Raw genomic sequence first — 26,892 nt, 5'->3', positions numbered from 1 at the left:
CTTATATCCACATGAAATCTTCAAAAATCAGTCTATAGTCTGTAACATCATTCTCTACCTGCTACTCCTGGCTGTGTTAAGAGAAGAATGGGTGAGTAAGGGAGAGGACTAATACATCATGAAAATCTCAAATCAAAGAAAGAGTAAGCAACATTGCCTCTCGGTGTTACACGTGAACTTGGAATGTCTCCTCTAGACTGCGCGCAGCATGCGCTAATGAAGAAAACATATATCCAGTTATCTTTGAAATGAAATGTGCTGACTTACTCAAAATGATTAAAGAACAGGTGGACTGGACTAACTATAAACCGGACTTTTAGATTATTTTACCTAGTTAAAAATGATTTTCAAACTTTTATATATTTTAAATGTTCGATGTCGACTTATTTCGGACTTATAAACTGAATAAGAAACTCCATTAATGATGTTATCAGTGATTGAAATTCTGTAAAAGGATGGTTCGTTGTTCAAAGGCTTAACGGTCATATTGATCTAATGGGCCGGTGAGATAGAAGATGATGATACGGAGTTGCTGTGTTGGGCCGTATCGCTTGCGCTAAGCCCATCTTGTATTTAGCAATTCGATAGAACAATTGTATTTAGCAAACTATATGTATCTTCTATTAACACTCAAACTATACAATTTCTGAATTTTTCTTTAACAACATTCGTAGGATCCTAACTTTAAAAAGATTTTTTTTTTTAAAGTTCGATAAACACCGGTTGTATAGAGCCAATATAAATCCATGTTGTTGGAAGGTTCCAAATATTGCGTATTAGATTGGTCCGTCTGACTATTTTTCACGAAATATATGCCAGATGACTAGAATATGAAAGAACTCCTTTTTGTAACACCATGAAATAACTTCTTTTAAAATTTATCAATATAAATAGAAAATGCGGATCATTTTATTAATTCTAAACAATTTAACATTAGTGTTTCAAAAAAAAACAATTTAACATCACATTTTCTTTTTGGTAAATTTACATGCACTATCCATAAGAAGAATAGAATTTCATGAAATATGTTTATTTCAATTAGAATTATTTCAATTTTTTATTTCAATTTTTTGGTGTAATTTATTTCAATTAGTTACAATCCACCGTGACGTGGTGTCAGGCATTTATTCGACGTGTTCGAAGTAAAATGACAAGGAATAACTAACTGACGGATGATATCAAAATTACTGACACACACACACCTAAAAAGTGTATATAAAGCGCTACGTAGCAGAGAGACCAGAGGGACCTTCGTTGCTTAGCTGAAACCAAGTTGCTTAATTGTAATCGTCGTCACTGTTCTCGTGATTCCTCTCTTTCCCTCTGTGTTTAGAAACCCCGAACGTCTCTGTGGATCGAAGAAGATGGTAACTGCTGATAGCAAACCCGACCTTACGTTGCCCAAAACTTTCGCCTGCAGTGCCTTCGCTGCCTGCGTCGGCGAGGTAATCATCTCACCCAACTTTCCATGGACTTTTGAATTTTCATGATGATTCCGATGAGTTTGATCTTCGAGTGTCATCGTATAGCTAGAGCATCGTGTTACTATACTCTATATACCATTTCTACGTGCTCATGTTTAGTTTGTATGGAACTGATTCGACCTTCAATATTTCATCTCCATGTATACGGTTAGCCGGTAAGATCTGTGGTAGGCTTGAGTTTTAAAGTTTGGATTGCAGTGTTTGACGATGCTAATTACGCTTTGGATATGATCTTTCGTAACATTGAAAGGATTAAGAATCTTGATGATGAAATCGATTTGATCATTGTATACAATTTTTGAAAAATACCTTTAAATAGCACTAAAATACTTTATTACTATATTCCATAATTAACATACAAGAGAGAAAATAACCAAAATAGCATTAATTAAAACCTTAAATGTATTTTTATTATATTTTTGAGTTTGTGTTTAGTGATTTTTTTTGTAACATGTGTGGGATTAGGATACAAGTTTAGGGTTTAGAGTAATTTAGTAAATTTTTTTCTTTTAACTTGTGCTAATTAAGTCATTTTCATCTTGTGTGCTAACTTTGTAGTAATATTTTTTCTGCTATTTAAGTAATTTGTCCGTTATATTTTAGCAATGCAAACTTGATGATTTTTTTTTCACTCTGAGAACAAATGAGCTCCACTGTTTACTCAGATAACTCTGGTTGCAACATCATCACAGGTATGTACGATTCCGTTGGACACTGCCAAAGTTAGGCTTCAACTCCAAAAGTCTGCCATAGCTGGAGATGTTACGCTGCCTAAATACCGTGGACTGTTGGGAACTGTTGGTACCATTGCAAGGGAGGAAGGCCTTCGTTCACTATGGAAAGGTATTGTACCGGGACTGCATCGTCAGTGCCTCTGTGGAGGTCTAAGAATCGGAATGTATGAGCCGGTGGGTTAGTTTCAAATCTACTTCTTTCTTGCTCTACAAAACGTGATTTGTAATTACACTACTCAAAAAGCTTAACCATCCCTTTTATTTCCTCAGGTAAAAAACTTGTACGTAGGGAAAGACCATGTAGGTGATGTTCCGTTGAGCAAGAAAATCCTTGCTGGTTTGACAACAGGTTAGCATAACGTTAGAAAAATGTTTAGAAGAAACTCAGGATGTTTTTTTCTTTTATCATTTGTTGAGAATAGCCATAAATAAAAGTTGAAAAAAGCTAGAAAACTAAAGAGAAATTTCACTGAGACACACTCTAATATTAAATGCTTATCTATTATTAACTGAATAATAATTTAATAACTCTTAAACTCGTATATAGTTTATACCTTTAAGAAATAACATTTGTGTCCTTGTTATTTTCTAACTCTACAGGCGCTTTGGGTATCATAGTAGCGAATCCCACTGATCTTGTGAAAGTTAGACTTCAGGCTGAAGGAAAACTAGCGGCAGGTGTTCCAAAACGGTATACTGGAGCGCTGAATGCGTATTCAACAATTGTGAGACAGGTAGTTATCATGTTGTCATGGAAACTGAGACTATGCATAAGTTTGCTTAAAGCCCTGCTTCAAATCTATTTGATCTGGCTCTGGCAGGAAGGAGTCCGAGCTCTTTGGACTGGTCTTGGACCAAATGTAGCACGAAACGCTATCATCAACGCTGCTGAATTAGCAAGTTACGATCAAGTGAAACAGGTATGAAACACATTAAATCTCTGCTTCTGTTGCCTAGCCTAACTCAATGATCCTACATTTTAATTAACGTTCCTTTTTTTTTATTTTCTTTCAGACAATCTTGAAGATTCCTGGTTTCACTGATAACGTTGTCACACATATTCTATCTGGACTGGGAGCAGGGTTCTTTGCTGTATGCATCGGTTCCCCTGTTGACGTGGTATGATATCTAAACATGATACTAGAGCATGAGTTTGTTTCACTAAGCTTCCTGATTAATCTTCTTGAATCTGGTTGTATGGTACAGGTGAAATCAAGAATGATGGGTGATTCTGCTTACAAAAACACTATAGACTGCTTCGTCAAAACACTACAGAGCGACGTAAGCAACTCTGGCTCTCTATCCGCTCTAGAAGTCTTGCTCTTAGAAACTGTTTGCTTAACCATTGAGTTTTACCTCTACAGGGTCCTATGGCATTTTACAAAGGCTTCATCCCCAACTTTGGACGCCTTGGCTCATGGAACGTCATCATGTTTTTGACACTTGAACAGGTAAAAATGACTAATGCAACCTTTACTGTATCGAATCAATCACACAAGGCCCTTAATACTCAGTTCTATAATCTCAGTTCTTAATACTTTGATCCAGGCAAAGAAGTATGTCCGGGAACTAGAATCGTCCAAAAAATAATACTAAGACACACAAAGTTTGCAGAAGATAGAATAAGAGCACCAATGTTTTCTTCTTAACTTCGGTGGTCGAGAGAGGACTAGCATCGTCCAGAACTTCATCTAACACTGTTCTTGGAACAGAGTAAAACTTTGAAATAAAATTTCTGTGGGTAGCTCATATTTTGGCTGTACCATTCAAACATATATCAATATTTACATGAGAGTTTCAGCTTAGTTTCTCATTTTCCGGATGAGCCCATATCTGGAACCTAAGGTAAAGCTCTTTAGCTCTGTTGTAGATGAGCAATAGTGATATATCTATGTAAACCTCGTATCTCTCATAGAAAGTAGGAACTGTCAATAACCACTAAACCCCTGGCAAAAGAAACAACCACAGTTTAATGAATTTCCAGCTTAAACCAGTCCAAGTCTATGAGATATATTTACTTACCGGTATGGCAAAGTGTTTGAAAATCCATGAGGCTTCCGATGAATGAGATGAGAAACAGAGAGATGGCTACTTTGATAAACAACTCTGAGTCTCTTCCCATTGCAATGTCATGCGAGACTTGAAACAGTTTATTCAAATGGATGCGTAACAACTTGGACGCTTCTTTAGCCATTGCTTCAGTTATATGAAACTCCGGAAATGGTGGCGGTAATGGCCTGGAACCAAGCAATACTGAATCATAAATGAATGGAAAACTCAGGATCTCTTGTCAGAGAGTTGTGGGTTTTACCTGTTGAGGATAGATGCAGATTTGGACCAGAGGAAGAGAATAGAGAGCAAGAGGAGAAGAACACTTGAAAGAAGAGTGAGGATGGTGTAAGAAAATGTCTCAAACACCATCCATGATCCTATTGTTACCGTCACTATACCAACACTCATATTCTTCTTCCTCCACAGCATCACATCTGAAACTGCAGATTCATTTCATAAGAGAAAGAAGAACAAAAAGTTACACAAGCAAGACATCACTTAGCTTCTAATAATTGATTCACTTACCATTGCCACCTCCCAGACTCTCATGTACAAGTCCTCTATCTGTTGAACAACTTTTCCAAAGAAGAACCCATTTGAGAAGAACGATCAGCAACCTTGGATTCAGATTTTCTCAGATCTCAACTGTTACCAAGATATTTGTATTTCACTCTGAATATCAGAAACAGATCATCATGTGCAGAGGAAATCACAAAGGCTCTCAAATCGAAACAACCGGATGAATCACAAGAAGAGAAAGTAAAAGAAGTGATGAAACTAAAGTTGGGGTCATCACCATCATCATCAAAGCCATCATCAGCTTTCAATAAATAAATTCAACCTATGCTATGCTCTGTTAAGGAAAAAGAAATCAAACAAAACACCATTTTACAACCCGTTTATTGTTTTTGTCCATGTAAACTTTTATGTTCTGTATGTAAACTTGTTGATAACAAAAAAACAAGTGAATGTGTCTTCACCTTCATCAATACAGCATTGTACTCTGTTTTCTCTGCTACTTTTGTTTCTCAGTTTCCTCCCTCTGAGAAGTAATCCCAACAGCTCCAAGATTAGCCCCAGCCGCAGAAGCATCTAACAAACTCGCTGCAATCGCTGCCTTCAAATCATCATCTTCCATCTCTGAAAAAGTCCTCACTTCCTCACGCGACAACGCCTGATACGGTCTTTGCTGATCAACATTGTCACTACTTCTGTTGTTTACAGCAGAAGAAGAAGAAGAACTCTGCGTCGAGCTTGTCTCCTTTAGTATTCTCTCTGCGTCTTCAGGACAAAGCCACTGTCCAAAACCGTTGGAAGCCTCAGAAGAAGACGACATGGGACACTCCCGAGGGAAGCTTCCTTTCACTATGAAGATACTCCATCCCGAGCCTTTCAGAGAGTCAAGAAACGCAGAAAGGTAGAACTTCGATAGGTGTTGGGGTGCAGCGAGGAGGCTGTCGAAGTTATACCATTCGCCGCTCACTTTCCTTATGCAAAACCAATGGTCATGCAAGTGGCAGATGAAGGCGTTCTCAAGCTCGGGGTCGATCTGCGCAGGCTCTGCATCGGGACAGTTGAGTGGAATCACTTGTAAATCCCACACTTCCAAAGCCTTCTGCAAGACCTGTCAATCAAAAACACAAAGCTTCCTCAAGACTAAGAAAAAACTGACTCGTCTTCTTGTCAAGCCACAAGCTTTCAAGCTCTTCAAGAACCATAGATGATAAGTTACTTATTACAAGAGACAATCATGATCAAATACCTATAGAGTAGTTCCTTCATGCCCATAAAGTTGAAATCTTTCAACTGGTGAATTGATTAAGATAAGCATTCAACCCTAATTTCGTCTAATCTTAATAAGAAATGGAATCACAATGAGGCGAAAGTCATACGCAATCGCAATTGTACCTGGATACTGAAATCGCCGCCGAGGGAGACATTGTGAGACTCCTCCGAGAAGAAATCGGCGGCGGCGGCGCCTTCGAGCATGACCTGACGCTCCTTCTCGTCGAGATCGGAAGCGACGGCGGCCAAATCAAACTCGGAGAAGAAGGGTCCCTGGAGGACGGTGTTGACGCAGTGAACGGCGCAAAGATTAGCTTCCTGAACCTCGTGGTACAACATTCCTCCGTTGCTCGTTCGCTCCATAAGATTCCTCTTCTGCTTCCCTGACGAATATTATATTAATGAAGCGATGCGAGAGTCTTTGCCTTGAAGCAATTAGGAAGCGAGAGGCTAAGAAGGAGAAAGAGGAAGCAATGAGGAGATCGGAGGTTAGAAACAGAATATTTATTTTCCCTTTCGTTATCCTTCTTTCCTGTCATATGAGTTTTCATTTTGTTTTTACAATTTTCCAACATTTGCAAATAATTTACAATGTATCCAGCAGTTACCTATTTATTGTATATTTCATCGTTCTTTTTTTGTAAAAACTTGTATATATTCATAGTTTTTAGGACAATTTTCTAGAATAGTCATTTTCAAGTTTTTTTCACAAAATAGCTTTCAAGAAAAAAAATAATCAAAATAGTCTTTTTTTTTATTTTTAAATTTTTTAAAATTTTTTTTTTTTATTTGAAACTCTATCCCCAAAACTCGGCCCTTAGATTAGTTAATCATAGGGTAAAAGTACATTTTCACCTTTTAATAAAACTTATTTTGATCTTTTTTTTTTTATTGAAAGCTATTTTTGTGAGAAAAATTTAAAAAATGTTATCCTAGGAAATTTCTCTAGTTTTTAACCGCTTTCTTTGACGAACCGCAATTGTTCCGCAGCTTGCGTTTCTCTTATACAAACCGCAGCTAAACCATACTGCAGTATCTAATACGTTTGTCTCGCACCACTCTACCCGATGTTACCATTCGGAACAAGTGACACAAAGGATAATTACCTCAAAGACACTAAAATAATTATTGTTTTACCAAAAGAACCCACAAAAAAGACTAAAATAAGTTTCATTATATACATATAAATATAAACATAATTAATTATTTAGATAAATAATTAAAAATTATTAATAATGCATTTCTGAATTTGAACTTGTTATAAATTTTTCCTTTTCAATTTTTTTTTTAAAAAAATCTGAAAACTGTTTAAAACTATTTAAAAAATAATAATTTAAATTTTAAATATTTATTTATTTTAAAAAATCATAAACTTCATCTCCCAAACTCACGGAGACATATATGAGTATACATGTATATTTACATTTTTAATAAAATATTTTGATCATTTTGACATTTGTGTGTTATATTTATGATAAAAAAAATTAGTATTATCTTAGGAAACTTCTCTGACATGACTACATTATACATGTTAATGTGTGCCATGTGGAAAAAATAATTGACTTCAAGAGAATTAGAGCATAGAAGGGGGATTATTAAATCAAAGATTTGAGTAAATCCAAGAAAATCCAAAATTTGAATAAATTTTAAAAAGATTGGTTACAATTTTTTAGGTTTTTTAGAGTTCAGAATTTTTCAGAAAACTTTTTAATTTTAATATTTATTTAACAAATATTTTTATTTTTAAAATTACTATAATTTGATATTTTATCGTTTGTTAAATATTTAAAATATTTAGAAGTTTTTAAAAATTGATTTCAAATCCTTCCATTTCTTTTTCATTTAAAATAGTTTGATTTTCTTTTCAAAAATGTGAAGTAAGTTTTTTATTTTTTAAAAACGTTTTACCATCTTATTTGGTGGATTTCGATTTATTGCTTTTTCACAATAAAATATAGTCCAAATCCTATCAAATCCCATTTGATAGATTTTATTATTTGATAGATTTTATTGATAAAATCCATATTTTTCAACAAGGTGGAATTTAGGAGAACTTATGCAAGTGATCAAACCCATTAAAGCTTGAATTCCATATAAAATTTATAAATGTTAGATACAATTAAGATTTGGAAGAGAAAATGAACTCTCAATCTTTATTTTTAGTTTGCATTAGATGCTACTAATCGTAAAATCTGTTGATCCTAAATCCATTTGCCTTGAGCCACAAGACTTTCATTCTAGTAATTTCAACTTAAAGAAATGATACCCATGTAATTCGACATTTTAATTATGTGTTGTTCCATCATGGATGAAGCAAAATTCCTAACGTTTTAGGTAATGAAAGAATTTAGCTTGTGCCGTCTTCTCTGTTTTCACTGTCATGGGACAGAACTATGTTTTGAAGAACTTGATTGAGAGTCTGAGACTCCCTTCGTCTAGTCCTTCGCCTATCTTCATTCCGTCGACACAAGGTACATTCACTAGTCTGGTATTTGATGTATTTAATATGATTTTAATTAGTTTATCAAAATTTATAATTAGACCTTATAATCTAATACATGTCATAAAAGTTTTTCATGAATATCTCAAATATTTAGTTTATAACCTTACTTTCTCTTTTTCTACTTAGATACACAATGTACCTTTCAACAGTGATTTTTTGGTTCTTTTGTTTTTGTGAAAAAAATGTGCAAAGTTAAGGTAATGCTAAGAATCAGAGGTGGACAAAAAATTCAAAGCGAACTAAATCAAACCGAAACAACCAAACTTAAATCGATCCAAACCAAATCTAAGTCTACTATCAAAACATTTGGGTTATGATTTTTCCAACCATAAAGGTTTGGTTCAGTTTGGTTTTAAACTAAACCGAATCGAGAACCAATGAGTTTATGTAATTATTTGAATTAAACTTACAAGGAATATAAGATACTAGGACTATAATCCTATAATACATACACGTATTTTCCATAATCATACATACACGTATTTTCCATTTTGTTCAATCATAAATATTCTAACCTAATATATAATCAAAATATTTTTTAAGAAGATGGAAAAGTCTCTTATATTGGAAACACGATTGCTTAAAAGTTAAACTAAATTTCATTAAAAACAAAAGTTCCCATTACGACTTTTAAAAGGTTTTTGTTTCAATTATGTATTGGATCAAGTCACGTAGTTTATTTTTTCTGACCAATGTGGAAGACTTAACAACCTTATGTTAATGTTTTAAACATGACAAACTAAACTACACTAAAATAAACCTGATTAAATGGAAATGAACACACAAACCATCGAATTAACCAAACCGGACCGATAAAATAACTGAAATTTCTAGAACCGAATAACCTGAAGCTAAACTAAAATAAACTCTGATTAAACGGAAACGAACACACAAACCACCAAAATTAACCGAACCAATAAAATAACTGAAATTTCTAGAACCGAATTAACTTGAAGTGCCCACACCTACCGGGAATTAAAACTTGGATTAGTTTGCAAATATTCACCTTTATTGTCCCAAGTTTCAAACTTTTTCTTAATCAAATAAACCTTTTACAGACAAGTAATAGCATTATTCAGGAAACACACAATAAAGTTGAGGAAACCCAAATCATCAACTACACGTATATCTACATTTAAAAATCACAACCAAGAACTTTGAAATAATATTAAACAAAACCTAAACCAACACTGTAACCCTGTGAAGAATCTCAAGACTTGAAGCCAGTTTGTTTCATCAATGTGCCCGACCTATAGCTTTCTTGTACTTGTAGCGTTTTGAGATCCATAGGTACACCAAGAAGTTGAGGAAACTCAGAACCGCCAGCAAGTAGAAAAAGTAATCAAGATGCCCCCGGTTCAAGTTATCCGGTATCCAACCCGGTTTACCATTCTTCTTAGTCAGTTTCATCACAACCGTCACAAGAACCGTGCTCAAGTAGTTCCCAAGCGCAACAGTGGTCAAAGACAAAGCAGAGCAGAGACTCCTCATGGCATCAGGAGCCTGGTCATAGAAAAACTCAAGCTGGCCTATAAAGGTGAAAACTTCAGCACACCCAACAAGTAAATACTGAGGTATCTGCCAGAAGATCGACATGGGGATCTTCTTATCATCATAAGCGTTGTGGCTTTTGACGTAGTCGAGCCTCACGACCTCCAAGACACCTGCAGTGACCATGGCAAAGATGGAGATCACGAGACCTATTCCCATACGTTGAAGCTGAGTGAAGCCACGTTCTTGACGTGTGAACTTTCTTGCGAACGGGACAATGAACTGGTCGTAGACAGGAGTCCAGAAGAGTACACTGACCGTGTCGAAAAGCGAGAGGGAAGCCGATGGGATCTCGAAGTTTTTCCCCATGTGTTGGTCCATTGTGTTTCCTTGTAAGACGAACATTGTGTTCATTTGGCTGTACACTGTGGCAAAGACTATCCCTGAGGCCCATACTGGAAGAAGAGTGATTATAGACTTGAGCTCTTCTACTTGTGTTACTGAGCAGAGTCTCCATGGATTCACCTCACCGTCTTTGATGCTATCTGAGTGACTCTCAACCGCTGCCTTGTCGAAAAACCTAACATGTTCAACACTTTGGTTAGAAACCTCACAAGGAACGGTTAGATACAATGTTCTAAAATGAATTTTCTAGAACATTTTTTAAAAAATTGGTCTAAACACCCGCCTAATCTGTAATCCCCTGTGCAACGTCTAATCCCCTTAGAAACCTCATAATAAATGGTTAGAACATATTCTAAAAATCGGCTTAGGCGGCAACCGGACCTAAACAAAAATGATTTTTCTAGAACATTTTTTTTTTTAAAATCGGTCTAAACGTTCAAAAATTAATGACCATTCAAAAAATAATCAATAATCCCTTATAAAACGTTTAATTGCCGCCTAGCGATTTCTCTTGAACATTGATTAGAATAGGACAAAAATGTAAACTTTTTTGTGTTTCTTACTTTAAGTTGTCTGTGTGCTCAAGCTTCCTGCTACCTGTGATATTACTCTCATCATCTGCAGTTTCAAAGAGCAGAGACTTGTCCTCTGGAACCGTAACACTCACCTTCCTAAAAGCAGCAACAATAACCTGAAAGATCCGTGTGAGTGGACTCCCTCCAGGTCTCTGAAGCCTGTAGTAACGACTCCCCAAGAAGAAAAACACAACCGCAATGACCATAGCCACTGTCGGAACACCGAAACCCCATCCCCAGCCAACGTTCATCTGTATCCAGACAAGAACAGTGGCGGCAACAAGAGCTCCAACGTTGATGGAGAAGTAGAACCAGTTGAAGAAAGAGCTTTTCTTCAGCTTCTCGGCTTCGTCATTCTCATCGAACTGATCAGCTCCAAAGGAGGAAACACACGGCTTTATACCTCCTGTCCCAAGCGCGATCATGTAAAGGGCAACAAAGAAAACAGCTGTCTGGCCAGAGTTGGGGTGACACGTGTCGCCGTTGCAGTTACCGGGTTTAAGTCCAGGAACTGAAGCTGATAGGGTCAAAAGAGTCATGCCCTGTAAGAGAAGACTTGTTACTTCCAATAAAACTCAACATTTCAAGGATAATCATTAGGAGAGAAGAAGTGAAAAAAACTCACGGAGACATATATGAAAACAAAGGTTGCAATAGTCCAGTAACGTCCAAGATAAGCATCAGCTAGAAAGGCACCAATCAAAGGAGTTATGTAACACGTTCCAGACCAGTTGGTGACGTTGTTTGCAGCAGTAGCGTTGCCTTGATTCAGACGACTCTCAAGATAGTTCACGAGGTTAGTTCCCATTCCATAGTACGCCAATCTTTCACAGCATTCATTTCCTAAAGAACAAAAAACATTATAACAAAACAGTGATCATGTCCTAAAGTAACATGATAGGATTGGTACCGAGAATGAAACGGCAAGCTTTCCAGTTTCCGGTCTTCTTCTTGTTGGCAGGGTTTTTGTGAATATCGACAGTTCCATCTTCAGTATACACATCCTTTTCTTCTTCCATAGTCCTATAAAAAATGAGCCTTTTCAATCAAATAACTGTTGGGGAAAAAAGAAGAAGTTAAAGCTGAATACTTTGGGTATATATGAGCAAACCCCATAGTGGTTTCAAGTAGCTAAAATCATTTCATTTGGTTTATGAATAGACTGAAACGACCACTACATAAAAGCAAGCATAAAATCCATGCTCTGAATATTCAAGATTCAGTAGGAAAAAAAAAAGATTAAGAATATTCAAGATTCTGTGTAAAAAGCGAGATACAAAGGCTTTGTTAATGAACGGAAAAGCTTAAGACAAAACTAAAAACTCCAAGAAAGAGCAAACCTTTGTCCGAAACAGAAGTTGACGGTTACGGTGGCGGAGATGGGTGACGAAAAGATAAGTTTTGGGAAAAGGGTAAAGCGATAAGAGAATGATTACACGGCACTTGTGGGAGTATTATTAATGAGGTGTGAGCTTGGAAAGTTGGAAGACTCTCTGTTTCCACTTACCAGCTTTACTATTTATATCCAAGAAGATGGATAGAAGAACTATAGAAGAGCGTTCTTTACTTTTCTTCCCATGTTTGCAGTTTCGTCCCCAGTGTTGTGATAGTTTTCATTTATATCCGAAAGGAATCATCCACCTAACTTTAGTGGACCTCTCCCACTAAAAAACAATAAAAGCAAGAAGTGTGAAAACAATAACTTTTGTCAAAAATAAATTAAAGAAAACAAAATTTTGAGTTTTCTTTTTAAAATTGTGTTCATACTTCATAAAGAGTGTCTATTTTTTTATTTTATGTATTTCCTTACGTCATTTTCAGAAATTATTTAAATCTTTTTCTTTTCACATTTTGTGATATTTTTAAGGAAAAATCGAATCATAAAATTAGAATGTTTTATAATCAGACCACCACTTTAATAATCTTTTGATATATTATTGGTTCATCAAAAAATGAAAAATAAAAAAATGTCTTTTTTTATATTTGGTTTTGGACCTTTTAATTGATATTTGTTGGATTTCTGAGGATAATAAAACTACAGTAATTTGATTTTTTTTGGTAGATAACAAACATTGCTTTTAGGGTCAAAATAGAAGAAAAAAGAAGATTTTAGTTGATCGTTTGAAAACTACGGATAGTGATATCGAGAAAGTAAAAGATAATGGGGGTTTGATTTGGTTTAGGTGAAATAACAGGGGCAAATAGACAAGTATTAATCAGTGCTGGTAGTCTAGTGGCGCTTGAGAAATTAAATCTATTATGGTGAACCCTGGTTCGAATTCCGCTGGCCACACGGATATGGAATATTGCTTTCGGCTCATTTGAATATCTAGAAAAGGATCTATCTGTGGGTTATATCCTCCACCCAGAGATTAGGTCTGTGTCTTTAATAGATCCGGATTTAACCTTTTTTCTTATTCAAAAAAAAGAATAGACAACTATTTTCAAGTTATTAATAGTTGATCTAAAGATTCTTCGAGTAATACCGAAAAAAAAGAAGGAATGCATGTGCATCCACGTAGCTGGATCCTATTATGATGTCAAATAAAAAAACTGAATCCTAAATATCTACTGAGGATTTGGCAGTATCTCCAATTATAACTTCTAAATATCTACTGAGGATTTGGCAGTATCTCCAATTATAACTTGTTGACTTGAACTCCTTAATCCCCAAATGATTAGCTGTAATTTATATTCGAATTCTTTAATACATGTTTGAAAGTCATCGAATCATCCCGAAGATTATCAACAAGTAATAATTTAAGGATTAGATTATCTTGTAAGCAAAAATCACTTAGCCGCTGACTTAAGAGAGACTGAGATCCAATGCATTATTTTAGTTATTATTACTTGTAGGAATATGGGTTCACATGGTGTAGTCCTCCCAAGTGATATTTAATCTATTGTTTCAATAAATGATTAACTCTTAAAATCAGTTGATACATAATAATGGTAATAATGGCCTAATTCATGTTGTTTCGATATCTATCTATATATATAAAAATATGTTCGCCTCCTTCCTGTGATACCATGTCATCAAGTCGTGCGTTATAAGAGTGACACGTGTCCCATTTTATATTTGAGGCCAAAATAAAACAAAAAGCTGTCAGGGGTAATTGAATCCAGCACCTCCAGCACTGGTAATTTCTCTTAGAACCACTACGCTAAAGTCACTTTTTATAAATATGTGGCCGCGAAAATATTTATTATCGTGTTGGCTGGAAGTCCATGCTTCTTATGCTTGTGGCCAAGGCCGGCACTGAACTGACGTCAAGATGAAGATCGTGAAGTTAAAAACTTTGCTCCAAACAATTTTGCAATGTTTCCAACATTTATAACTTGATGCATATAATATATATCAAAATATATTTGTTGTACACGCTTTTATTAGTTTTGCTTTTAAAAGAAAATATTTGGAGTTATAAATGTTTTGTGCCAGTGAATTAATGGTTGAAAAATCTCTATACATATTTCATTTTAAAATAACACCCAATTTCTATATATAGTCAATACATATGTCCATGTTATATTCTAAACTAAATATTTTCTCTTTTAAAAATATAGAAAACAGTTTTTTTAGTCTACAAGCAAATGTTGTAAAGCAAATATGCATTATACAAAATAATATATATTTAAAATCCATACGCAAAAACATAAAAGTTGATATATGCCTCTTTCTGACACATGCACACTCCACTATGAATAAGAATTAAAAAAAATAGTATTGTCATCAAACTTTATCACAAATCCATATTTATACATCTATAATTATGAGTTGGACAATTAGTTAATTTGATACAATACCAAATCAAGAATAATCGAAAAACAACTATACCACCGCATACTAATAAGTAACACATAACAGATAACCAAATTCTTGAATCTTAAAACAAATTTCAACTCGAACATTTAGTGAATATCAAATTAACTAATATCCCGCCCTACGGGCCGACCCTAGTATATTAAAAAAAAAATGTTTGTTTCGATAGATAGACATACTCACGTCAGTTTATATTACACGGAGCTTTAAGAAAAAATAGCTGGCTTAAAACATCAAACTGAAAACATAATCAAAACTCTGCTAATTCTAAACAAACTTATTCTGTTCTAACCAGCTAACCATGGCTCATCAACAAACCAACTATTTGATCAAATCTCAAACCAAGACCAACTGAAAACATAATCAAAACTTTGTGATGCAGGTAAGTGTCTTACGCGAAGTGATAAAGACATCAACGTTAGTATGAAAGGTTGTTGCTAGGTCCAATATCAGAATAATATCATTTGTTGACAGATCTAACTGGGATGTATATATAAACAAAACCCATCAATGCAATGTGATCACTTGATATATTCATTTTTCATATAGTATAAAGTTATTTGGAAAATTTGGATCATAGTACGTAATTTGCTTCTTGATTCTACGATCAATTCACTGATTCTTCCAATCCAATTAAAAAGCATCCTAATTACTCATTTATCAGCGTTGCATATACAACTCAAATTTTTTTTTCCAGACGTGTGAAAATTCTAGTTCTAAAACATTTAACTCAACTGGTAGAAATATTTATTTTCCTACAATTCATTGGTGATTTCTTAAATATATTTGTGTATAACATGTAAAATGGGTTCAGAAACTTAACTGGTAGAAATAATTTGTTTTGTATGAAAGTGACACTTTATGAAAACTATAATGATGGGAACATATATGTCTATAAAAGAAATGAATTTATAGGTGTATAAACAAGTTGATGATTTAAAATAATCAAGTTTCATTTATTTTACAAAAAAAAATATTTGACCTCCAACTGTCTATAGAATATAACCTTTTTTGTCAACAGAATATAACCTTTTTACTATAGCTTTTTCACAACTCTCAAATCATGGGTTAGATAAATTATTTGTACTTTTATATCATCACAAAATAACTTTAGCCAAAAGAAATCATAATTCAAAATAGTGATGCTGACTTCAAATGCTCTCTAAATGGTGTTTAAGCATAAGCAAATATCTTGCCACCTACGTACGTTGTGCTAATTTACTCAATGTAAAATATTAGTAGCATTTACATAAAGGAAAGAGTAAAAAATGAGTGACAATTTGTTAAAATATTGTGTATTGTAGTTTTTTTTAGTCCATATTAAAGTGTCCCGACGCCATATAGCATGGTCATAACGTTAGTAACTAATTTTCTATCAAACATCCAAATCCAGTTAATTTTTTTTTTTTGTTTTTGAAAAACCATAACTTGGAGTGTCCGAAAGCACAAAAAATAATATTTGGCCTCTTATATAAATACCAACAATAAATAGTAACTCTCAACCAATACAAAAGTGTATTAAGTCATCACCGAATGGTAAAAATAAAAACTATTTTACCAAAAAATGTAAAAACTATGTTGGACAAATCCAGTAATTTTGACAGGCATGTTCCTACAATTCTCAAGTCTATATATTCAAAAACAATTCTCAAGTCTATCGTAGTCCAGGTTTGTGCAAGATCCAACGGCGTTGAAGTTATTGATAGCTAAAACATAAACATTACTGCTTAAGTTTTATAAAAATGAAGGTTTGACCAAAAAAAATAAAATAAAATAAACATTAGTTTATTACTTTCTCAAATGGTTTATTAATAATTTATTAAAAACCCTTATATATTGAAATATTACCAAAATACTGACGATGATTCAAATTTTAACTAATTTACAAATACTTATGTTTATAACAAGAGGTAATGCATATTTTTTTTATCTAGCATGCCTCATCTTTACTTGTAATTTGTTTCTTAATTTGTCTGTTTTCTTCATCAGATGGTTGTGGCCTTTCTTGTTTTCTCCCAACCTCCGTTCGGTGCAAGAGATCTTTGTTACCATCTTTAGACACTTGTTCCGATTCACATTTCACTTCCTGCTCAAAAGACAATTGACAACAAGCTAATAAGTATCAGTAATTGCTATTTAAATGTGAAATACCTAATTAACATGTTGGATGGATACCTTAATTTTCCCAACAATCATATGAGCCTTGTAGAAAACATCTTTAACTTGGTTTTCATCTCCCCAAGTTTCCTCAAACTTGTTTATTAGATCTTCATTGACAAGCTCCACTCCTTGCTCCTTGGCCTTCATCGCTGGCTGCCATGATCTCAAGAATCCTATAAACCCTTTAAGCGAAAGCTTATGCGGAATATCTAGTGTAACAGGCTTCCCTTCTGACCCCATCCCTACGCTCTTAAAAGGAAACGGCAACGTTTTATAGCTATCGAATGCTAAATTCATTATTGGAGTTCTAAAAGGAAGTGTAGAGTCGACAAGGCGCTTCATTATGGGGTCGACCTCAGGCGAAATAATGATATCGTTGTAAACCCAAATGGCTATTAGGCCTCCTTCCTTGCGAAGAACACGTTTTGCAATGTTGTAAAATGTTGTCAAGTCGAAAAAATGGACAGCTTGTGCAGCAACTATGAGATCGATAGAGTTTTCTCCGCCGACTAAAGCGACAACTTCGTCTTCTGACATGTTTTTTGGAGTGTGATGGTAGCTGATTCTTGAGTGTTTGACTGCTCGTTTAAGTTGTGCCTCATTTATATCGGTAGCCACCACGTTCTCGTAATGCTCAACAAGCTGTGAAAATATAGAAAGTTCTTGATTTTGTCAATCAAAAGTTATTGATATTGTCAAGATTAGTTTTTGCTATATAATAAAACTCACCAGACTAGCAGGACAAATTTTCTTACTATATCAACTAAACTGTTCTTGTTTTTTTATAACATATTCACAAAATAAACTTATCAATCATAAATGAGACCAAGTGAGTAAAATCTATATATATATATATATATATATATCAATTTCTTTTCTCTTCTTCAGTTTTGCCTTTAACATTTTCTCCCAAATTAATCTGCATAAGCTCATTTGCAATAAGTTCTAATCAATAAAAAAGAATGTCTCTTTATATTATATATTTTTAAAAGTAGAATTTTTGTGCAATAATATTTTCTAGTCACACAAATAAAATAAATTATATAATATGCATATAATAAAATAACAAACCCATGCAAGAGCCTGAAGAACAACAATCAGTGTGTCCGCACCAAATTTGACTTACCTCTTTAATAATGAACATGAAACAATAAAAGAGTCCTCCTAAGTAAACTAGCTATCTTGTTGCTGAATTTATCAGCCTAGTCTATCGCAAATCAACTAACTCAATCATATAGTAACGGAATGTTTCAGTTTTTTCGAAGTCTTGAGAGAAGATATAAATCTTTTAAAACAAAAAAAACAAGAAGATAATAATGAGAAGGTTTACCCCAATAGCAGCCTGACCGCTACCAGTTCCGACATCCCAAGCAAACTTGTGGTCTTGTGTCTGTGCGGCTATCTTCTTATACCAATCCATCGGGTATCTCGGCCTTGCGTCGAGGTAAGCTTCAGCTTCTTTCTCTGATAAGGCAGCCATTTTATTTTCCTTATTATTGGGGGTATATGATAGGATATACACGAAAGTGTTGATAAGTCCGTATAGATAGTCAAGATAAGGCTAAATCTTAGAGTGAATCTTATTGTTACGTAGAGATCACGTCGACTCTCATATTGTATAAATACTCAGCCATTGGCTTTCTAATAGAACAACACATATACAGTACACAAATCTACATGGTATCAGAGCGGAAGATTCTGAAACTCTGATCTTTCGTTCCTTATTAGCGTAGAGAGTCATGGCTGATACTGTAGCTGTTGAAAGGAAGGATGAAGCGACGTCAAGCTCACCTTACATGTTGTATGGTTCCGACAATCCAGGGGCCGTGATTTGCTCTGTCAAGTTGAACGGAGTAAATTACAATGAATGGTCTTCAGAGATGGTTAATGCTCTGCAAGCCAAGCGTAAATTGGGTTTCATTAGAGGAACCTTGAAGAAGCCAGAAGAGACGAGTCCAGATGTGGAGAACTGGCTGACGGTTAACTCGATGATAGTGGGGTGGATACGAGCTTCTATCGAACCAAAGGTACGCTCCACGGTCACGTATGTTACGGATGCGCATCAGTTGTGGGAAGATCTGAAGCAAAGGTTTTCCGTGGGAAACACGGTACGTGTTCATCAAATCAAGTCTCAACTTGCGGCGTGTCGACAAGATGGACAGTCCGTTTTGGACTATTTTGGCAAACTCTCGACGTTGTGGGAGGAGCTGCAGATGTATCAACCGATTCATGCTTGTACGTGTGGAGCAGCTGCGGCTATGGCAAAAGAAAGAGAGCATGAGAAGATTCACCAGTTCGTAATGGGGCTAGATGATTCACGTTTTGGGAACATATCAACAAACGTGATTGGTCTTGATCCTTTGCCTTCGCTTGGTGAAATTTATAATAAAATGGTGAGAGAAGAACAGAGGCTGGAGACTGCACGAGGTCGCGATCAACAGCAGGAAGCAGTAGGGTTCGTAGCTCGACAAAATTCAGCTTCATCGCGACAAGACTCTCCAAGCGATTCTGTCTCAAGCAAAGGTGACAACTCGATCTTGCGTTCTCGACCGCTCTGCTCTCACTGTGGACGCACAGGTCACGAGAAGCGTGACTGTTGGCAGATCGTGGGCTTTCCTGAGTGGTACAATGATCGAAGTGGTGGTCGTGGTCAGGGAGCTGGTAACAAAGGAAGAGGACGAGGCGCGAATGGTCGAGGACGTGGTCAGGCTAATGTTGCTCAAGCCACAAGCTTCAACACTTCAGTTCCAACCCTTCCAGAGCTCTCATCAGAACAATGGAAAGTGCTCACTCAGATGATACAGGAGAAGGCTAGTGTTACAGCCTCTGACAAGTTGGCTGGTAAGAGAATTTTGGGTGATGTCATTCTCGATACAGGTGCTTCGCACCATATGACGGGAAACTCGGATTTGTTAACCGATATTGAGATGATTCCACCTTGTTCCATCTCGTTTGCTGATGGAAACAGAACCTTTGCAGTAAAAATGGGAACGTTTTCCTTATCTGATAAGATAAAACTGCAGAGAGTGTTGTTTGTTCCTGATATGAACTGCACTTTGGTATCAGTTGCAAAGCTTTTAAAACAAGCGAACTGTTTTGCTCACTTCACTGATACAATCTGTGTTTTTCAGGACCGTTTTTCGAGGACTCTGATTGGAGCCGGTGAGGAACGGAATGGTGTGTATTACTTTACGGATTTGGTCGTGGCGAAGAGTCATCGGGCAGTCGGAGGATCTGATCAAGTCTTGTGGCATCAACGTCTAGGCCATCCATCGTTTTCAGTATTTTCAGATTTATCTTTTGTTTCTAAACCAGCTAGCTCAAGTCCGTGTGACACTTGTTTTAGAGCTAAGCAAACTCGAGAAGTTTTTTATGAAAGTATGAATAAAACAGCAGAATGTTTTTCACTTATTCATGTTGATCTATGGGGTCCTTACCGAGTTCCTTCTTCTTGTGGAGCTGTCTATTTTCTCACAATAGTAGACGATTACTCCAGGGCCGTATGGACGTTTCTTCTTCTGGAAAAGTCAGAAGTCCAACAAATACTGAAGATGTTCCTGGCTTACACAGAGAAGCAGTTCAACAAGCCGGTAAGAATGGTACGCAGCGACAATGGAACAGAATTTTTAGTACTCTCGTCTTATTTCAAAGACAAGGGTATAGTTCACCAAACATCTTGTGTCAACACTCCACAACAAAATGGTCGTGTGGAGAGGAAACACAGACACATTCTGAACGTTGCACGCGCTCTGTTGTTTCAAGCATCACTTCCAGTTACGTTTTGGGGAGAAGCAGTGCTCACGGCTGCTTACTTAATCAATCGAACTCCGTCATCGGTTCTTAATGGTAGCACACCATACGAAGTCCTCAATGGTGTTAAACCTGATTACAAAGTGTTGAAGGTGTTTGGATCAGCTTGTTACGTACACAGAGCCTCTCGAGACAAGGATAAGTTCGGTCCTCGAAGTCGCTTATGTGTATTTGTCGGTTACCCATTTGGCAAAAAGGGATGGAAAGTTTATGACATGGAAAGCAATGAGTTCTTCGTCTCACGAGACGTTGTGTTTCGCGAAGACTTGTTTCCCTTTGCTGATCCGAAACCTGCAGTCAGTCCTACGGTGGTGGATAGTGTGAGTGATGAAGATTGGATCGTTACACAGTTGGACGGAAGGGGGAGTAATAATGCTCCAGCACCATCACCTGAGACAGAAGCAGAGCACTCTGCTCCAGTTGTTCCACCAACACCTCCTACGCCTACTGTTCCCGTCTCCAATATAATTTCTGCTTCTGAAACTTCATCATCTCTGGTGCCCTCGACGTCTACTCCAGAGGACACTTCATCTCCAACAATACAACTTCTCCTATCGAAGCAAGTAGCTCTGAGACACTTGGTAGAGGCCAGCAGGAGAAGACAAAGTCAGTCACTCTTCGAGATTATCTCCTCTACAACACTACGGCTGACTCTGAAAGTAATACACACTATTTTGTTTCTACCTCCTCCACATTAGAGCCTTCGTCATCGGTCTCAGGTAACTGCTTGTACCCTCTGTCTGATTATATTTCTGACGAGCAGTTTTCTACGAACCATCGAGCTTTTTTGACAGCCATTACAAACTCAACTGAGCCGAGAAATTTCAAAGACGCCATGCAACTTAAAGTGTGGAGAAACGCAGTTGGCAAGGAGGTTGTAGCTCTCGAAGACAGTAACACTTGGGATATCACAGACCTACCACCAGGGAAAGAGGCGATTGGCTGTCTATGGATCTTCAAAATCAAGTACAACGCGGATGGTACAATCGAAAGGCATAAGGCTCGGTTAGTTGTCAACGGTAAAAGTCAAGTTGAGGGTGAGGATTACAAAGAAACATTTGCGCCGGTGGTCAAAATGACAACAGTTCGTGCCCTTTTGAGACTTGTTGCAGCAAAACAATGGGAAGTTTATCAAATGGATGTTCAAAACGCCTTTCTACACGGAGGTCTTGAAGAGGAAGTGTATATGAAACTACCTCCAGGTTTCCGACATTCTCATCCTAACAAAGTATGTAAACTGCGCAAGTCGTTGTATGGCTTGAAACAGGCTCCGAGATGTTGGTTCAAGAAGCTTTCTGATGCCTTAATACGGTTTGGTTTCATTCAGTCCTATGAAGATTACTCTCTCTTCTCTTATGAACGCAGTGGTGTGGAGCTTCGAGTCCTTGTTTATGTCGACGACCTGCTCATCTGCGGCAACAATCCACACATGGTGAAGAGGTTCAAAGAATACTTAAGCAAATGTTTTGCAATGAAGGACCTAGGGAAGTTAAAATACTTTCTTGGAATCGAAGTCAGTAGAGGCCCTGAGGGAATTTTTCTGTCACAGCGCAAGTACACGCTGGATATTGTCGCAGATACAGGTTACCTTGGCTCAAAACCAGTGGCTACTCCTCTCGAGCAGGGTCACAACCTTGCAAAGTCTAAGGCTCCTTTGCTCACTGATCCAACTAAATACCGTCGCTTGTTGGGTCGCTTGATTTACCTTTTGAATACTCGACCTGAGTTGTGTTATTCTGTTCATTTGCTCTCTCAGTTCATGCAAGCACCTACGGAAGAACACTGGTCTGCTGCGCTTAGAGTGGTTCGTTATTTGAAAGGAGCGCCAGGACAAGGGATACTTCTCTCGTCAAAGGATGATCTCACACTCACTGTCTACTGCGATGCAGACTGGAGTGGATGTCCATTGTCTCGACGATCTTTAAGTGCGTGTGTAGTAATGCTTGGTGGCTCTCCTATTGCGTGGAAAACAAAGAAACAGGACACCGTTGCCATGTCGTCAGCAGAGGCGGAGTATCGGTCGATGGCAGTTGCTTTAAAGGAAACTAAATGGATACGTCGTCTGCTCAAAGAACTTGGTGCAGAACAGAGTGATCCGACGCGCTTCTTTTGTGACAGTAAAGCTGCCATACATATCGCAGCTAATCCCGTTTTCCATGAACGTACTAAGCACTTGGAACGTGACTGTCATTCAGTTAGAGATGCTGTGAAAGCTGGTCTTATTGCCACTCAGCACATTACTTCGGCTTCTCAGATAGCAGACATTTTAACTAAGGCGCTCGGGCGAGTACCTTTTCAAAGTATCATGTCCAAGTTGGGTGTTGTTAACCCACACGCTCCAACTTGAGGGGGAGTATTGGGGGTATATGATAGGATATACACGAAAGTGTTGATAAGTCCGTATAGATAGTCAAGATAAGGCTAAATCTTAGAGTGAATCTTATTGTTACGTAAAGATCACGTCGACTCTCATATTGTATAAATACTCAGCCATTGGCTTTCTAATAGAACAACACATATACAGTACACAAATCTACACTTATCTCTCGTTTTCTTTTCTTGCTTTGAATATCTATCTGAATTATCCGCAGCTTCTTTATACAACTCCTCTTGTCTATGAAAAGTGTTGAACGAAGTCAAACTTGGCGTGAGGCAAAGTTTCTTTGGATACCACATAGTGTTGAAATATCGAGATGCATGCATGTTATATATGCGAAATGATTCTGTAAAGAAAAAAATCAATGAACTGGACTTACCTACCTACCAGCCTAGCTAGAATTTTATTGATTACTAGAATCTGACCCGCCCTGAGAGGGCGGGTATATTTTTTGTTTTACATATTTTTTTTAGAAATCTAATTTTTATATTTGTGTTTTTTTGTAATCATATTTATGTTTATTAAAAAATGAAAAAAAAACCCATTTTAGTTGTTGAAAACCAGTTGTGTTTATTAAAAAAATCGTGACTCATGGCCTAATTGTTAAACGTAACCTACAAAACCTAGATTTTATATGAATTTCTATGTAAAATATTGTATAGGTCTACACATGTTTATCTGAAACCAAAGAATCAAAACTAAATCAGAACCAAATTCATAAATAATCAAGAAAATCATATATCTCTTGACATAACCAATCTTCAAACCCAAATTTTAAGGAAAAAAATTATATACCTACAAATATTAATTATATTTATTTCTAATTAATCAAATATACTAAAAATATTATTTATTAACCGAATTACTCGGATACTTTTTATCCAATACCTTAAAAGCTATTTGAATTACCCGATATTTTTAGTCACTTAACCCGATATTTATACTAAAGACATGGATTATCCGATGTTTTTACATACATTATGCAAAATTATCCAGAAAACTGAACTGAACCAATGTTTTGAAAGCCATACCAGACATCGACTCGTTATCCTTACTGGGTGACTGGTCGAACCAGTTCAATCGGGTTTTCAAAAATTTATATATTTTTGTTATATTGTTTATATATATATTATATGTATGTGTATTTGAAGATATGATCATTTTAAAAAAAAATACTTAGTTTTTAGTATTATGTAACCCTTAAAGAAAAATATATTTTAAATATAAATTATAAATAGGAAAACTATTGAGTATATGTTAGAAGTGTTGTAATGATTCATAAATTTTAATTGGACATAACCCTTTATCAATGCGTTACACTGTTGTTTTAATAGAATAGATTTTTATAAAGACATATATAATGGTTTGTAAAACCATACAGCCATAAGATTTTGTGTTGTCTAATGTCAAGTAACTTTATATACATGATCTTGATGTTAAAGAAAAAGAAAAACTTATATACATGATCTCATGATGCTAAAACATATACAAAACTGTTTCTGCCGTATATCTATTTTATTAAAAATTTAAAGTGAAAGCTCCTAGCAGTAGAATCATTTAGACGTTTTAACGAATCCCGTATATCATTAAATACACTTTGAAAGATAAAACCTCAAACCTAATTTATCATCCAATGACAAAAACAAAACCTATTTTTTTGCAAAAAAAGACGCAATTGGTGTCCTTCTTCTCACGAACTGCCACAGCGCCACCACCGGACTTCAGCAAAGCAATCCTGCAATATTCTTCCACAGAGGCACCAACGAATTCTTCTAGATACATGCAAACACATTTGAAGAAAGCACAACGTCTCTTGATTCAATCTCTCTCTCAGTTACAAAAAAAAAAAGCTCTATCTAATATCCGTGAAAGGCTCTCCCGATAAATTGAGGATGATGAGGATATTATTTCCACATGAAGAGAAAAGCAAGTTGGGAAAACAAAAGAGCAAGTTCGGTGAAATACATGAACATCATCGAAAAAATTGCTGGGATTTAAACAATAAAAACAGTGGTGGTTACATAAAAAAAAAGATATTTGGATGCAGTTACAAAAAGTGGTTACCGATTAGTAGGCAATTTAAGTGGTGGTTACATATAAAAAAATATATATTATGATGCTTTTATATTAAAGTAGTATGTATTGTTGAAATTATAAGTTGGACATAACTTTTATCAATGGGTCATACTGCTGTTTTAATAGAATAGATTTGATCTCACATGCGTCCATCCTAATTAATACGAAGAATGTGTATTTTCAGCTAATTTAGCCACATCTGATCATTTGAACAATTCTTCCAGCTTTCCTCCACTACCATTTGTTGTTGAGAAAATTGTAAGAAGACTCCAAAAACCTTAAATCAAGGAACGATACAAAAATTACCACACACGTTCTCTTTAATTTTTGACATTTTAATCCTGGAAAAGGAACGAATTACACGTGTAAAGTAAAACATGCGAACGGGGTTGACCCGACCCGACCCGATTCTCTCTTCTTCCCTCACCCAATCCAAAACCACCCTCAAGCTTTCGTTTGAGTGAAGTTGCTATAAAAAAATTTAATAAACAATTAAAGTTGTGAACCATCCCCCGGTTCATTGATGCGCATGCTATAATGGACGGAGATTTTGACGGAGACCATTCCGCTTCAAATGCAACCAGAGCTTCAGGTAACAAAAGAAGATTTGGTGACCGTGAAAATGGCATCTCCGGGTCAAAGAAGGTAAGTTTCTGATTATTTTCAACTCTTTATATGGTAGTGATGATTTAGTGAGACATTTCATTTGTTTGTTTGTCATTTGTTTCTTTGATGCTTATTGAAAGAGTGTTTTGCTTTCTCATGTAATATGTAATACGGAAACTTTTGGAATATTTTATATAGTTTAGAAATAATTGATTGCTAAAAATGATGATGAAGCATTATATATATTATATAAACTACATACTTAATTACCATAAATTATTTTGTGCAATATATTTAGGTCATTCGTATACTGATAAAACTATTTCTAGAACTAATTTTCGTACTCATAAAATAAATAAAAATTAAAAATTCATTAACAAATCAAATTATAATATTTTTTCTCAAACTCTATATATGATCGACGCCTAAAAAAAAAAAAATTAAGTGATTTATCATTTAATATAAAATAAAATTTTAAAATATATTTTATAAATTAATTTATGAGCTTGTATAAATAAATTAATACCTCTTATCATAATTTAAATCATATGATAAGCAAAGATAAATAATTTTAAAAATGTATTTATAATTTTTATAAATAATTTATAAAGCATGTATGAATTTTATTAGATATTAATAGTTATTATAATACTTTATATACAAATATAAGGCCATATACAAATATATGGCTTTATATAAAAATATAAAATTATTATATCCATTTTTTAAAAAAAATTGTTTACTATTTTATGTAGTTTATAAATATATAAAAAATGATCGAACATTATTACTCTTTCTATAGTTTCAACAATTAGTTACCATAAATAATTATTTGTAATATTATGTAGATTTTTGGCAAGTGATATTAATTGTTTATATACCAATTTTTCTTTCATTTAAATCTAATAAAAATAATTTGAAATTATAAATTATCGACAATAAATTTATACCATTTTTTTAAGATTTCATAAATGGTCAACACATAACCAAAAATCTCTTAAATGACTTCTCAAT

At 35.4% G+C, this 26,892-nt stretch overlaps 4 protein-coding genes and 1 pseudogene across 11 annotated transcripts; 1 reads left to right on the top strand and 4 right to left on the bottom strand.

The window, feature by feature from the left end:
• Window positions 1–127: 127 nt before the first annotated feature.
• Window positions 128–4,023, top strand: LOC103863260 (mitochondrial uncoupling protein 1). Of its 2 annotated transcripts, XM_009141015.3 has the most exons (9): window positions 596–1,445; window positions 2,177–2,392; window positions 2,489–2,567; window positions 2,819–2,952; window positions 3,040–3,138; window positions 3,233–3,337; window positions 3,425–3,499; window positions 3,583–3,669; window positions 3,767–4,023. In XM_009141015.3, exons 1-9 carry the CDS (start codon window positions 1,365–1,367, stop codon window positions 3,806–3,808), a joined length of 918 nt encoding a protein of 305 aa, XP_009139263.1. In that variant the 5' UTR covers window positions 596–1,364; the 3' UTR covers window positions 3,809–4,023. The 2 variants fall into 2 exon arrangements, with proteins under 2 accessions (XP_033145449.1, XP_009139263.1); XM_033289558.1 differs by having other exon boundaries at window positions 128–1,445; window positions 2,819–3,138.
• LOC103863261 lies at window positions 3,837–4,866 on the bottom strand (annotated as a pseudogene).
• Window positions 3,842–7,703, bottom strand: LOC103863262 (ataxin-3 homolog). 5 transcript variants are annotated; one of them, XR_001958147.2, is made up of 6 exons: window positions 6,179–7,703; window positions 5,251–5,894; window positions 4,796–4,834; window positions 4,530–4,710; window positions 4,241–4,455; window positions 3,842–4,164 (listed from the first exon to the last, which is right to left on the bottom strand). XR_001958147.2 is itself a non-coding variant. In XM_033289559.1 (3 exons), exons 1-2 carry the CDS (start codon window positions 6,416–6,418, stop codon window positions 5,286–5,288), a joined length of 849 nt encoding a protein of 282 aa, XP_033145450.1. In that variant the 5' UTR covers window positions 6,419–7,703; the 3' UTR covers window positions 5,031–5,123; window positions 5,251–5,285. The 5 variants fall into 5 exon arrangements, 2 of the variants coding, with proteins under 2 accessions (XP_033145450.1, XP_009139265.1); XR_004457215.1 differs by having other exon boundaries at window positions 4,796–4,942; window positions 6,179–7,702; XR_004457216.1 differs by having other exon boundaries at window positions 4,796–4,915; window positions 6,179–7,702.
• Window positions 7,704–9,565: 1,862 nt separating this feature from the next.
• Window positions 9,566–12,630, bottom strand: LOC103863259 (protein NRT1/ PTR FAMILY 8.1). Of its 2 annotated transcripts, none has more exons than XM_009141014.3 (5): window positions 12,370–12,630; window positions 11,940–12,052; window positions 11,655–11,872; window positions 11,018–11,571; window positions 9,566–10,629 (listed from the first exon to the last, which is right to left on the bottom strand). In XM_009141014.3, exons 2-5 carry the CDS (start codon window positions 12,046–12,048, stop codon window positions 9,795–9,797), a joined length of 1,716 nt encoding a protein of 571 aa, XP_009139262.2. In that variant the 5' UTR covers window positions 12,049–12,052; window positions 12,370–12,630; the 3' UTR covers window positions 9,566–9,794. The 2 variants fall into 2 exon arrangements, with proteins under 2 accessions (XP_009139262.2, XP_018514158.2); XM_018658642.2 differs by lacking the exon at window positions 12,370–12,630 and adding an exon at window positions 12,120–12,341.
• A 3,515-nt stretch (window positions 12,631–16,145) lies between these two features.
• LOC103863257 lies at window positions 16,146–26,432 on the bottom strand. 2 transcript variants are annotated; one of them, XM_009141013.3, is made up of 4 exons: window positions 23,359–26,432; window positions 18,340–18,499; window positions 17,025–17,651; window positions 16,146–16,935 (listed from the first exon to the last, which is right to left on the bottom strand). In XM_009141013.3, exons 1-4 carry the CDS (start codon window positions 23,520–23,522, stop codon window positions 16,780–16,782), a joined length of 1,107 nt encoding a protein of 368 aa, XP_009139261.1. In that variant the 5' UTR covers window positions 23,523–26,432; the 3' UTR covers window positions 16,146–16,779. The 2 variants fall into 2 exon arrangements, with proteins under 2 accessions (XP_009139261.1, XP_033146374.1); XM_033290483.1 differs by having other exon boundaries at window positions 18,340–18,493; window positions 23,363–26,431.
• Window positions 26,433–26,892: the final 460 nt, after the last annotated feature.

The sequence above is a fragment of the Brassica rapa genome, chromosome A04 (assembly GCF_000309985.2).
Source record: "Brassica rapa cultivar Chiifu-401-42 chromosome A04, CAAS_Brap_v3.01, whole genome shotgun sequence".
NCBI lineage: Eukaryota > Viridiplantae > Streptophyta > Magnoliopsida > Brassicales > Brassicaceae > Brassica > Brassica rapa.
The sequence above is the reverse complement of the archived record's forward strand: the minus strand, read 5'-3'. Positions and strand labels throughout refer to the sequence as shown.